General features: G+C 32.9%; 1 protein-coding gene across 2 annotated transcripts in view; it reads right to left on the bottom strand.

Annotated features, from left to right (window-relative positions):
• Positions 1 to 15,332, bottom strand: part of LOC140448828 (uncharacterized) — a 32,955-nt gene that overhangs the window by 16,410 nt on the left and 1,213 nt on the right. Inside the window, exons 2-5 of one of the 2 annotated variants that reach the window (XM_072541951.1) lie at positions 12,447 to 12,618; positions 10,618 to 10,937; positions 5,461 to 5,613; positions 1,556 to 1,697 (exon numbers count right to left, since the gene is read on the bottom strand). In XM_072541951.1, coding sequence (XP_072398052.1) covers positions 1,556 to 1,697; positions 5,461 to 5,613; positions 10,618 to 10,937; positions 12,447 to 12,618 — 787 coding nt within the window. The remainder of the gene's footprint in view (positions 1 to 1,555; positions 1,698 to 5,460; positions 5,614 to 10,617; positions 10,938 to 12,446; positions 12,619 to 15,332) is intronic. The other variant, XM_072541954.1, reaches the window with a different exon arrangement.

Genomic DNA, 15,332 nt, shown 5'->3' on the forward strand with positions numbered 1-15,332 from the left:
ATACGCCTTCCTAAAACAGTGTCTTTAAAGAAAGACTTATTAAATATTGTAAAGTGCCACAATTTTAACAAAGAATACGTACTTGACGAACTATGTAAGACACAAGGACATACTATTTTACGATTGCCACTTTATTACTACACAATAAACGCCAAGCAGTCAACGAGTTCGATAGTGAGATTTGGAATAATTGTATTTCCCATGTTTTTTCGACAAAGAAAATGAATACCCCATAATGGATCCTACAATCGCCAATTGTTATTCAGCCCAATTTGGACACTGGCTCTAGTTCTGATGATTTTAATTCTGATTAAAGGTATAGTTAATAAGTTTTTCAAAAGTGTATGTGCACTATTGTCTATCCAAGTCATTATAAAAAAAAGATTGTGAATGTAAAGATGTACCAACCACGTGGGTCTAAGGCTACCAATGCAAAAACTTTTAAAACTTATTATTGATTGCTTTTATACCATAAGCTGGACAAACCTTTTACAGATTCGGAGAGCACTGTATAAATGTGTCAGGAGTAAATCCTTGATGAGTTTTTTTTGGGCTTCTTTCTGCAAACAGAGATGTTGCACCGCACTAAATTCGCTCTGAGGGTAGGCGGGGTTGCCTGATTTTTCGGGGAGTTTTTTTGCGCACAAAAAACTATAATACTAACAACTTTTGACAAATGTTTGACAATGGTTGGCATTTTTTTATTAGAGTGGGTGCATTTTTGTCAAAAGTGGACTTAAATACTAAATTAAAAATATTGATAAATAGTTTTACATGTTCGAACGAATTTATTCGAACAAATATGACAACTTTTTTAGAAACTTATGTACTTTACGTCCGTTTTACGTACAATAAAATTGTCGTTATTCTGTTCCTCATTAATCTATACTTGAATATAATAGTTATTTATGTACCAAGAGTATTAAATAGATGTTGATGCCCAGAGGGCGACGATGTTACAAACCCGAGGGCCTCGGGCCCTAGGGCATCTATTAATACCCGCGGTGCATACAAACTTTTATGTCATACTAGTTCGTTATTGCATCGTTCGTTATTGTTCTAAAAAATCCGAAAATTCGATTTTATTTTGACAATATATTTACTAGTAGACATTCTACCGTCCGTGTTATATTGCTACGCTACGGAAATCTTATTATATTCTTGTTTGTATCTTTACGCCCGTGCGGGCCATAAAGTACACTTTATGCCAGCGCGGGCATAAAGTACACTATTACGTAGTTGGTAACTAAGCAATAGAAACACAATAATAAACTAGTATGACATAAAAATAAATAATGTCTCGTAATATGATCGATTCGGCAACCAGTTTTTTTGGGTATTTAAACTGACTTTATAAATACTATACATTCCTTTTTCAGTTTCTTCCGCTATTTCAGAACAGTCTATGTATCACTTGATAGCTTTTTGGTTTAGCTTAGAAATGATGCCTTTAACCCATTTTGCAACTTGACTTTGTAGTAAATTAATTCACACTATATATACCTATAAGTTAAATTATTGACGAATCTACTTAGAATTAAATATCTCTACTTACCGACTGGTATATTTCACTAATCATCCATCCCAGTAGATTAAAGAACAAAAAAAGTAAAAGAATGTTGGGATAATCCGATAGAATCCTTATACCAAGAGGCACTATAAAAGTCAGTGGTATCACAATGAAATAAATAGCCACACTAAAAAAAAACAAATTTAATGTTTTATTTATAGTCTATTGTGTACTATACCTAAAAAATAAGTATATCGCGATGAAAATTATAAGAGATGGATTTTGCGATATAACTCCTACCAGGCAGACAGACCGACTTATCAACTTGATCGCCCTATTCATCAAACCCTACAGTATACTTTTTTATACTTGGAAGGAACTAAAGAGTCAAAATTTATTTATCGTTAAAACCAAACGTCTTTTGTCTATCACAATCATCATTCTGGCTTTACAACTCTGCGTGTGTACTAGCCTCCTCAAGAAATTCTCTCCAGTCGTCTCTACCCATCGCCTTCCTCCGCCAAGCACGTATTCTCATATTTTTCATATCTTCATCGATGTTATCAAGGAACCTTGTTCTGGGTCTTCCTCTTCTTCCCTGACCAATGGATCTATTAGGGACCGTTTCTCTATCTGGGTCATTTTGTTCCATCCGTATTACATGCCCCATCCACTTCAGACGTCCTATCTTAATATGTTTTATGATATCTGGTACATTCTATAAAGTTCGAAGTTGTATCGTCTTCTCCACACTCCATTGTCATTCACTGCTCCATAGATTCGCCTTAGTACTTTTCTTTCGAAACATCCTAACATGTTTTCATTACTTTTTGTTAGAGTCCAGGTCTCTGACGCATATGTTAGGACTGGCTTAGTATTGTTTTGTAAAGTTTTATTTTTGTATTTTTCGATATAATTGTGGATTTAAGGAGATTGAACCTAAAATAGCATCTGTTGGCAGTGCAAATTCTGCGGTTTATCTCTGCGGTAGTATTATTTTCAGTGTTAAGGAACGCTTCCAGGTATACAAATTCGTTCACTGCTTCGATGACTTCGTTTTCTATAACAAGTGGTCGTATGATTTGTGGTTGCGTGCTTATTTTCATATACTTGAAATGAATGACTTTTTTTTTTATAAAATATTCATTCACCGAATCTAGGAAATATTTTTCCGCATATTGATTATTCCATTGTAGGTATTCCCACGAATAGCTTTGAAGGATGATAATCATCATCAAGCCTCCTGCGTTCAAAGTTGAACATAGGCCTCTCCTAATTTCTTCCAGTTTTGTTCAAAGTTGGACATAGGCCTCCCCTAATCTCTTCCAGTTTTGTTGGTCTTGAGATTCCTGCAGCCAGTTTTCAGCGATGTTTGTGTCATTCTGTTTGAGTCATTCATTCTGGCGACATGACCCGCCCTGTTCCATAACATCTGTGATGCCTGTTCTTCTTCTTATTTCTTCGTTTCTAACCCTGTCTCTGAGAGCAAGTGTTCCATTCTTTTTTGGGCTACTCTGAGTTTGGTTGCTGACACCTGAGTTAAGAAAAGATGTCTGATTGAGCTCTATATGCGGCCCATGCTAAAGTGATTCTTGTTTCTTCTTTGTAGTTCAGCTGCTTGGTTGTCCCTGGAAATGTGGATTTCATAACCTAAGTATTCATATCTATGAACTAATGCTATTTCGTTGCAGTCGATTTTTGAAACCAGATTTGCCATGTATTGTACCTTTCCTAAATTTATGTTCAATCCAACTTCCCTACAAGTAACATCTAACTCAGTAAGCATAGTTCAATCTCTTTTAAGTTATGTTATCAGAATTTAATATTTCATTTTATAACCAGAATTTAATACGCTACTACATATTCTCCACATTGCTGTATGGTATGGAGAGCTGGACCCTTACAGAGACATTAATGAAAAAATTAGAGGTCTTTGAGATGTGGATTATTGACGAGTATTGCGGATAAGTTGGGTTCATCGAATAAGAAATGAAACAGTTTTACATCGAATGAAAAAGAGCACAGAAATAACAAAAACGATAAAAATTCGAAAGTTACAATATTTCGGTCATGTAATGAGACATCCAGAGAGGTATAACCTTCTACACCTCATAATACAGGGTAAGATCGCCGGAAGGAGAGGCCCAGGCCGACTAAGAACATCCTGGCTCCGAAATCTCCGTATGTAAGAATGGTATCAAGAGACCACCGCTAATTTATTTATAGCCGCCGTAAACAAAGTTATTATTGCCAATATGATCGCCAACGTTCGATAATCGGACAGGGTATTGAAAGAAGAAGAAATCAGAATTATGTCGTCCACAAATCGTAGGTAGAAGAGCATTTCGTCGCAAAGAGTTTGGGTGATAACTTGTTTCCTAGTTTGATTCCTCTTTTGATTTTTATACATTTTGTATCTTTGTGTCATCCTACGGTCATTGTTGCATTATTGAATGTTTCCAATCAGTTTGGAGTACCGATAATCTATACGACTTTCCTACAACACTTTCATTACGCTGTTAATTTCCATCCATCCGGCTTTTATGTAATGGAGCGTTAGCGCCAAAGTTTTTTCTAAAACGTGCCTTTTCCATAGGTTGGTAAAAATCTAATTTTGTTTCTATTTTTGTAATAACTTGTAGAGGTGGTTTAACAGGCTTATGGGTTGGTAATTATCCAGTTTTTTTCAGTGGCGGATAGACCTAGACATTCAACTAGGGGGGGGACTTTCAATAAAAAAACAGTCAAAGACACAAAAAAGCTAAATCCAAACTGCACAACAAAAGACAGGTTTTCTTTAATTTTGGACCTACTTGGCGGGATGGGGAATTTCCTTATTGTCTCTCTTGTATCCGCCCCTGGGTCTGTTAGATCGTCCTTTTGGGTATTAAAATGGTAAGTGCACTATGTCATCTTGTAGTTGTTTCGCTTTGATACAGACATAAGTTGAACAGTTTCTTTATATTCTCTAAAAGTGTTTCTCCTCCAATCTATGCGGCTCCTATAACGAAATTGTCTTCTCCCGGAACTTTTTTTTTTATTTCTTTAGAGCGTTCCTTATTTTCTCTGTTGATGTATTAGGCATTTAAAGGGTAGAGCAATCAAATTATTTCAACCCTGAAAATCGTTTAGCCTGTAATAAACCCAATTTGCTCCTATGCTTTGCTGCAGCATTTCTGACCAACGAACATAAAAAATGATGTTCTGAGGCTAGTTTTTTGTGGCTTTTTAATACTAATTAATATTTTTATCGGGAATTAACCACAATTTGACGTTTCGATTTCCGTTTGACGTTTTTAAAGAAGTCACATGCTATGATTTTTCTGATGGTTGTTCTTAAGTTGAAAGTTGATTTCGTGTAATTGAATAAACTATCATCAAATAAATTCGTCCCAGGAACGCACAATATCATTTTAGATTCATCTACTTTAAAATGTATAATGAATTGTCAATATGAATGAGGCAGATATAATTAAATTATTAGGAGAATTTTTGGTATTAACAAGTGACAAAACAAAATTTGTTTAATTTGTATTTTGAAAACGATTTCTGAAGAAATCAAAACGTCAAAATGAACGTACTTTACACTGAAATTGTGGTTAATTTCCTATAAAAACAATAAATAAAAAAATGCTGTTTATACAGAAATTCAAAAAGCATAACATACATTTAAAATAATGGGTTCGATCCTCACTTCGACCCTGTTAACAATTTTAAGGTAACTAAATACAAAAGTAGCTCAAGCAAGACATTTTTGACGAATTATCATGTTATAGATCATATTAAATTAGTCTTAATTTGTTTATCGTTGCTTTCTAATGCAGCTAGACTGCATAAAATGTTTCCCATCTCTTAGAATTTGCAACGAACTCTATTCAAATAGCAATTTTTTTTTTACATTTTTTATGCATTAACATTTAACTATTGTATACTGTATATTTTTTACTTACTGTATAGCAAACGTTACGACAAACAATGCAGCTATAAACAACTTATAATAAAAGGATTTCTGATCCAATATCACAAAAAGACCCCTTGTGATCTGTACAACCACTTGTGCAATACTGATCAAAGCAGAAAGCGAAAAGGATATTTCCACGACTCTAAAAACATTAAAGAAACATAACAGTTTTTTTATAACATATATTTTAATACTATAAGTACCAAGAACAGCATATTATATATATATATATATATATATATATATATATATATATATATATATATATATATATATATATATATATATATATATATAATTTGTAAGATGTTATGCATCACTCGACTAAAATCATGATCGACAGGCGAGTAAAACCGCGGTTTTATGGTTCCTAAATTGGACCTTTGCAGATTTGAGCGCACCGACAACAAGTGGTGCTATTCGTTAATACCAACTAGAAGTACATCCCGAAACCTGTTAGTTTCAACACGTGTGCAGCTATAAACAACGGTTGAGAACATGGGCGCCCATAGGGGGGGGGGCAAGAGGGGGCAGTTGCCCCCCCTATCATTAGTAATATTATTTAAAAAATCAGTATGTATGTAAGTATATTTAAAAAAAAATACATGATTTACGCATATTGTGGCGAGAAACTTGCAACAATACCTCAAAACAGCAAACAACCGGAATCTAATCTAGCGAAATACCGAGAAATGCGCTAGGTACTTTCTTAACAATGCCTCGAATGTAGCTACCTACCATAATAATATTGTACAATGCAAAGAGGGATTTTGAGATGTCGTAGGTATCAAGCCTTAATTGGTAGAAAGTGTACCTATACCAACAATTTTAAACTTTATTTCGTCCCATGTCAAATGCAAAATTTACTCTCACAAAAAATATCCGCTTAATAAATGCTACACGTTTTTACTTGTTTGACTTAAAAATTCATTATAGTGGCCTATTCGCATAAGAAATACCACAATAGAATTTCAATTGAAAATTTAAATCCTCTTATCAATATCTGTAAATTTTTCCCTGTAATCAGAAAAGGTTTTTGTTTTCTACGCCCGTTTTATAAAAATCATTATCTTCTTTAAATTTGTCAATACGTTCCTTGTGTTAATTTTTATAGAAGCTATAGAAATTTCTCTGTGCCTTCCTCCCACTACATGCACGATTGAAAGATCATTTTCAACTCTTCGAATGGTTAAAACCTTTATAGGTCCACTATAAGTGAACAAAGATTAGATGGACTATGTATGATGAGTGTTCATAGAAATAAAATAGAAAACAATCGAAATAATTTTATTAAAAAAGTAATAGATGAGTTTGGACAAAAGCCCAGAAACCTTCAGTTTTTATTTTCACAAGATACAGAGCACTAGCCTTCAATATCAAGTTTACTTTTTACGTTTTGTTGGGTTTAACATTTTACCATTTTAGATTCTATTGGGAAATTATTCGTTTCAATAAATTATAATACATACAATACTAACTGAAAAAAAATGTTAATTTTTTTATAATAAATTATAACAAATAAATTTTTAATTAAATTTCTTCAATTGTTTACAACATAGTACAAATTTTTAATGCCAAATATAGTTGGCACCCAGCGAAGTATTTGAAGATTGCACACATTTGACTATTTATGCAATTTCGGCTAAGCATGGTAGTAGAAGGGTGTACACCCTAACCCTTTCAACGTAGTACAGTTTTGAATATTTGTTTTAATTTCCTAGTAAAAGAAATTTTTCAATTCAGATATTATGTTACTTACATATTATTTAAACTACACTATTGCTTGTGTTGCATTTCGTATCTCAGAGTACCTGCTTTTTTTATTACTATTTTTTAACATCCTTGCTTAAAATTGATTTTTTTATTCCTACATAAAAAATTTTGTATAATAAAATTTGTATGTATAAAGTCATACCATAAAATATGTTGTTAATAATTTTTTGTTTAAGATTACTTTTACTTTTCTGGTATTTCTGTAAATCATGTTTATATTTTTGCAATCGGCTATTTTAGTTTTTATTAAGTTGTATGGATCAAAATAAAAATTTGAGTTGACTTGCCGGATTTAATAATTTAAAATAAGTACGAATAGACCATCAGCTAAAGTTGAACTACAGGTTGTATTTTGCATAACTGCACCAAAAGTGAAGAATTATTAGATAATTTTGCATCAGTAGACCAGGCGCCATTTGCTGAAGTTTGGACTTGTAACACAAAACTGTATTATCACTAAATGTCACTATATCTACTAGAATTTTTGTATTACTTAGCTATTTGGCTCGTACTTTTTTCTAAACCAATGTTATTGTACCTTTACAACAACAACAAGGTAAGAGTTAAAACCGGCAATAAATACTCCAACGAATTTAAGACCACAAAAGGCCTATGGCAGGGACGCTCTACATCTTCGACACTGTTTAAGATATTCCTCGAACAAATATTAAAACCATGGAAAAGGAAATGTAAAGGGATAGGAATACCAATCCGGGACAACTTCTTGTACACATTAAGCTTTGCAGATGACCAAGTGGTAACGGCTCAAGATGAAGAAGATATATGTGTGCTATATGCTCCGAAAATTAGAAAAGGAATACACAAAAAATGGACTGGAAATAAATCTAGAAAAGACTGAATATTTAACAACAGAGCAAGAACCAGTGAGAAACTTGAAAATGGACGATAAAAGGGAAATGAACGGCACTGACAAATTCAAATATTTAGGATTCATACTCTCAAAAAATGGAACCACCGAGCAAGAGATAACCAGCAGATTAGCACAGACAAGAACATGTATTAAACAAATGAACGGGGTACTGTGGGATAGACAGATTACCAGAAATACAAAAAAGAGAACTTATAACACCTTGGTACGCAGTATAATGATCTACGGAGCAGAGAATTGGGTAATAAATAAACGAAACAGGTCCAAAATCACAGCAACTGAAATGGAGTTCATGAGAAGAAGCTGCAGAGTGACAAAAATGGATCGCATCAGAAATGAGGAGATAAAACGAAGAATGGCAGTAGAACAAGACATACTCAGCTAAATCGAAGAAAAACGTTTTATTTGGTATGGACATGTGAGAAGAACAGATCATACAAGGTGGATAGCAAAGATTTCGGATTGGACCCTAATAGGAAGGAGGAAAAGAGGTAGACCCCGAAGATCATGGAGGGATGAAGTGGACGAGGCCATGGAAAGACGAGACCTTAGAGATGGAGAATGGCAGAACAGAAAGGACTGGAGACGTTGGCTGAAAGAAGGAAGGCGGCGACAGCTGTAAAAATCCTTATATAGATATATAGATGTTATTGTCTTTATCAAGGAGGGTTAAGATATTTTTGGAATTTTTTTAATCGATAGGATAATCGGCTCCGATAGTGGTCGGAGCAAAATTGATGGAGTTATAGGCATTTTAAACATAAGAGCTACAATGCGAACAAAACCAGTAAATATAGGTTTCTCGGCACTCGTGTTTTTTTAAACGCATGTTTAATGAATACCAGACAGGCTACTAAAGAAGAACACTAACACCCCACTACAACAGGTCACCACATCTATACGCAGTACACATTACACGGAAAAAATCCTTTTTAACTCGAAAATGATCTTTACAAATAAAACTTCGGATTAGCCATGGGCCAATCATTATCTTCATTTTTAGCACATATTTTCATGGAAGATTTCGAACAAAACATTGTACATAAACAAAACCAACAACCCACAGTATGGTGGAGATATGTAGATGATGTGTTCTCTATTTGGCCTCACGGACCAGAAGCATTGAATAAATTTCTGAGGGATATTAACAACGTAAAGAAGAATCAATCAAATTCTCGATGGAAAAGGAAAACAACAACTTATTTCATTTTTTGGATGTAATACTCACAAAAGAGGATACAGGATGTGCAACAAAAGTTTACAGAAAACCAACACACACCAAAAGATATTAAAATTACCGTCAAACATAAATATCAAAAAGAGAATTATCAAACCATTATATGATAAAGCCCAAAACACCTGCTATAATGAAAATGAATTTCAGTGAGAAAAAATGGTAATGGGTAAAAAATGGTAACAAAGGTTTTAACAAAGAATTTCATAAGACTGGGAAAAGAAAACAACAAATCACCATAAGCAATCCAGCAATCCAGAAACGCTCACAAAAAGGGGTTTAATACCATCCAACAACACCATATATGTAAAGGACGTCTCATAAAAAATAAAAAGGATAGGAAGTTAGTACATCACAACATTCAAAACAATTAATAAACTGAGATTTATTCTATCCAAAACCAAACCTAACAACACACAAGAGAAATCAATGACCTGCATCTATAAAATACCCTGAATGCAACAATTTTTATGTGGGAGAAACAGCAAGACCAGTAAGTGTCAGGATAAACGAGCATGAAACATATATCAACAGCAGAGACTTAGGCAAATCACAGATAAGCAATAATACCTGGAACAATGAGTACAAAATTCAAAGAAAAGATGCATCAATAGTCATGAAACAAACATACATAAAAAAGAGAAAAATCAAAGAAACTGCGCTTATCTTACTTAATGAAGAAAAATGTGTGGCAAACCCATCAGCAGAATGTAGCAGGCTATGGTTGCCAATACTAAAAGAAGAAGAAATCAACATAAGCTGATTAATAGAAAGTCAAAGACACACAAAAATATACATAAACACAAAAAACAATTAGAATTTGACATCACCTTGAAGGTACAAACACCATTCTCAGAATTTTAACTAAAAGCATTGCTATTTGCCTACAAGATCGAGGCCAAGTAAGTCACCCGTCATTTTCAAAAACAAGAATCGACAAACAACTATTTGTTATAGTAGCTCACTATTTAAAAACATCTTTTTTGAAAACGATTTCCACAGTGGAAATCGACACGTCAAATAACAGTTCCAAAATGTAATTTTCATTACAATTGCCACAAGAAAAGAGTTTCAGAATCTTCCAGAAAATTTATTCATGTTCGAAAGATTTTTCTTTCTGACTCATTTTCACTTTTACTGTAGTTAATTGTTTTAAATTTTGTTAGCAAGACTTATGACATATTTAGTCCTTTTGTTAGTAAAATACATGTTCTAGTTACTTACAGTATATCCATAATCAAAATATTTACCTCAAAATATACGAAGATAGCATAAACAAAAACAGAAACAAGTAAGCAAGCATATTCACAACACGTGCTTTGGTGATACCTTCCCAGATACTTGTATGTAAATAAAAAGTCAAGATCAAAGTGTATCCAAGTACAACTTGAGTTGGGAGGGTGTTACTAGTAGGTACGTGCATATTTTTGAAGTTGAACAGTTCCACCTCGTTTTGAGAAAGAGCTGCTCCACAGTATGCTAGACCTGTACCATAAAATCCTAAATACCATAGGGTATTAATCAGTCTATCACGTTCAAATTGTTTGAATTTCAATCTCTTGAATAGAGCCTAAAAACATGAAATAAATTAAATAGCCATAGCCAAAACTATGTTATGAACATATTGATCCTGCAGTGGGATCTTGTACCAAAATATGTTTAGAACAGTTTTTATATTTTCTACATTGTTATATTGAAATAGATCTACTTTGATAGTAAGAATTTTTTTGTTCTTTAATTGAAAAGTTCTCTTCGAGCACTGAAGACCAACAACATGATTTACTTTACCATTGATTGGAATATTTTTTCTGAGACAGCAGCCCCTACTGCTCTAAAATGTTTTGCAGAAAAGCTTATTTAAGCATGACATGTCCGAAATAATAAATAAAGCTTTATTTGCTTTTTTATAGTGAATAATAGTCTGAGATCTATACTAAATCTATCAAGAATCTAGGTATTTCTATCTGGGTAGGTCCATAGTATATATTATACTCAGTGATATACTCACATTTCAAAAGCTTTCAGTTTTGGATGCAGTTCAATTGAGTTTTCAAGTTCTGCTTCATAAGGTAAAATTTAAAATTAAAGTACTTCAGAATCCTTAGAGGTAGGTATACTGATGTCTGTTATTACTACTTTTCTAATATGTCAAAAAGAACCAACGGTTTGCTTTCTTCTCTCTATAATTTCTTGCATTTTCAGTTTTCATTAACCATTATTCTCAGATACTTGTAAGAATATTGGAAACTTTTGCTCGTATATAATATAATTCTATATTGTAGATTTACATGTCAACCATTATATCTGTGTGGGTCATATTTTAGTCAGAGGTGTGTTGTCGGGAGAGAGAAAGCATTTGGATAAAATGAGAAAGCACACCACTCTATATTGCTTCGTAAGTTTCATAAGTAAACTTAAGAGAAGTCTGAGAAGTCAAATTAATATTTAATTTGAATTTATATTTAATAAGTATTCTGAAGAGTGAAGTTGGTATTTACTTTTTTTGGTAAAAATAGTTAATCAAATCATCCAATTGTGTTTCTCCATTTTTTTTTTGTTAGGCGTAGAAAATTATCCTTATTCGCCATATTCAATTCTTCTCATTTCTTGGGCTATTTGTTGAACAGCTCAAAGTTTTATTCCAGTTGCATAGGCTACAATGTTCTTGAAATTCTTTTGACTCGATAATTAGTTCCTCACTCTCTGCTTCATGCTGCATAAATTGAATCGCATTAGAATCACAATTATCACAATTACAACTCTGGAAAAATTCAACCACATCACTCTGCTATTTAGTGTCAAATGGTATCTAGGCAGTTCTGCCCCACCTCTATTTACAGTGCATCTTTGGATCTAGGAAGTCCAAAGAAATTCAGCTGCATAGATATAATGGTCAACCTGTAAAACTATTTTATTAATTATTTTTCAGCTTTTAGCCATTTTTAAGAAACAAGTCTTGAAAAATTAAACAATTTACCATATTTTTTTAATACAATGGAAAATCATGGTAAATGAAAAATTCTTCCAATTATTATTAACATACTTATCATAAAGCTTATTAAAAACCCTCTACACTTACATTAAGACACTTATTAAAGCCCATATGTAGAATCCACCAGAAAGCAAATACCCATGTTGCTCCATTACATAAAGCATTATTGTAATAATCTCCTAGACACTTACTTAATATACTTGGTATACATGTTAATTCTGTTTTCAGGAAAACATTTAGATATGACATTCTGTGGCCACTAAAAATCAAAATATTTATTAAATATTATTAATAATAATAATTGAGAAGGTATATCAATTATAATTCCCATATATAACAAAGGAAACAAAGAACAATTCCGAAACTATAGAGGCATATTGCTTATTAGCACATCATATAGAGTGCCATCAATTATCTTGAGACTCACAACATATTTGGAAGATATTCTAGGTAACTACCAATGCAGCTTTCGTGCTGGAAGGTCAACTATAGATCAGATATTTACCATCCGACAAATATTAGAGAAAAACTGGAAATTCAACCGCGATGTGCACCTAATTTTCATAGATTTCCAGCAAGCATATGATTCCATAAAAAGAAGCAAATTGTGGATAGCAATGTTAGAAATGGGAATACCAAGAAAATTAGTTGAATTAACGCAAATGTGTGTGACAGACTCATATGCACAAGTAAAGATAGGAAGCAGAACATAGGTGCCATTTGGTATAAATTCAGGACTTAGGCAAGGGGACCCCTTGTCACCGTTGCTGTTCAATTTTCCTTTAGAATATGCAATAAGTAAAATATCGTCTGAGCTGACAGGAGCATTTGCTGATCAAGGATCAAAACTGTTGCTGGACTTTGCTGATGATATAGATGCAGTCACGCATTCTACAAGAGACGTGAGAAAAATGTTTTCACAGCTCGAGGAGGAAACCGGTAGTCTGGGTCTCCGAATAAATGAAGAAAAGATGAAATACATGGTAGTAACCAAAAATAGAATAAGAGTTAGGCAGAACATCAGTATTAATGATCACAACATCGAAGTAGTAAAGGAGTTTAAATACCTGGGGCGATAATCACAGCGGACAACCACATACAAAAAGAGGTCTCAGCAGGATAGCTGAGACATTTTAACATTATTAAGATCGAAGCTGCTAAAAAGAAAATCTAAATTAACACTGTATGGGCAGGTCACGTGGTACGATCAGAGGATGAGAGAGTGTTAAAGGCAGTGCTTTTTGACAAATCAGATGGTAGAAGATCAGTAGGCTGACCAAGAAAAAGATGAAAGAATGATGTTGAAGCCGATTTATCTAGAATTGGGGTACAACAATGGGAAATAGAAGCGCAAGATCATGGAGGATGGAGGGAGATAGTGGATGCAGCGAAGACTCACACCTAGTTGTAAAGCTAGTGAAGAAGAAGAAGAAGGCATAGCATATATTTATATATATATATATATATATATATATATATATATATATATAATATTGTTATATTATATATTGTATATATATAATATTGTCTACAACATTCCATGTCTCTCTTGCAACAATTCCTACATCGGTCAAACATCTCAATTATTGAAATCACGTATTACACTACACAAAAGTGATTCTCGACTTCACCCTGACCGTTGTGCATTAGCCAAACATGTCCATTCCACTGGTCATCTCATGGACTATACTAACACCACAATTCTCCACCGTGAGAACAATAAATCTAAAAGAGAGTTCATTGAAATGTCTTATATTTTCCTTAACGATTTCTCCATTAATGTTAAGAGTGACATCAAGAATCTAAGCGATATATACCACCTGTTACTTAAATCAGATACCAAGAACAATACTATATCACAGATAACTAACTTGACTGATATATCCATTAACAACTAACATACCTTTATAATTACTTTTCATTAACAAAAAATATATAACATTCCCTTGCTTTTCTTAGATACGTCTCAATAAGATTCAATAATACATGAACAATATAATATAATTAAATAAAGAAAATCAAAATAATATTTCCCCTTACTGGGATTTAAATTCATTCGTTTTTTACCAATGAACCTTAACGACATAAAGATTCATACGACCTACTGAAGTTGTCAGCGCTTGCGTTCTGGCTTAAACAGAACCTCACTTTTAACTATCTAAAAATCAAAAATTTAGTTATTGCCGACAATTCAAAGAATTACCTCCTTTAAATGTAGTTGCATTGGGTTTTTCGATTAACCTTGGGTAAGCCTTTACGTGTCAAGTTCGAAGCTACCATACATTTCAATCCTTATAAAAAACTTTTTTTGCACATAGTAACAAAAAACACCACTATGTTACTAGCAAAGTTTTTTAATATTCTAACTCTACAATTCTAAGTTACGGTAAGATCAATAATGTTTCAATAGATAATATATGGTAGCTAATTATAATTTATTCTCTTTCAGCCCTGAAGAAGCCAAATTAATTCTCTTTGGTGAAAACGTTCGGCGAAACAATTGATACACTTTAGAGTATTTCTTGCAGATTTCCCCAATATTTAAGAGTTTACTATATATATATATATATATATATATATATATATATATATATATATATATATATATATATATATGCAATATTGAGTTTGAGTGAGTTCTAGTCAATAAAAGGACTGTTAGAAGACTATTTTTTATTAGTCGAGTTTTATTGGTTAATTTAAACGGCTAACTTAAATAACTTCATTAACATTAAGTTATGTATGCCAAGAGCACTAATCTATACTTAGTTGTATTTGGATGTGCTTAAGCGTCACTAGAGCTGAAAGGGTTAATATTCAATTCTGCCATTCTGTAAAGCATCAACTACTGACAACTACAAAGCTTGTTTAAAGCTCACAAATGCCATAAACAAGAGTATATATATTTTCGTTTACTTTTTTGAATAATAATTTCTTAGTCACAACATATCTGATCTCTTTTTTAATAATATG

Source organism: Diabrotica undecimpunctata, chromosome 1, assembly GCF_040954645.1.
Source record: "Diabrotica undecimpunctata isolate CICGRU chromosome 1, icDiaUnde3, whole genome shotgun sequence".
Classification (NCBI taxonomy): Eukaryota; Metazoa; Arthropoda; class Insecta; order Coleoptera; family Chrysomelidae; genus Diabrotica; species Diabrotica undecimpunctata.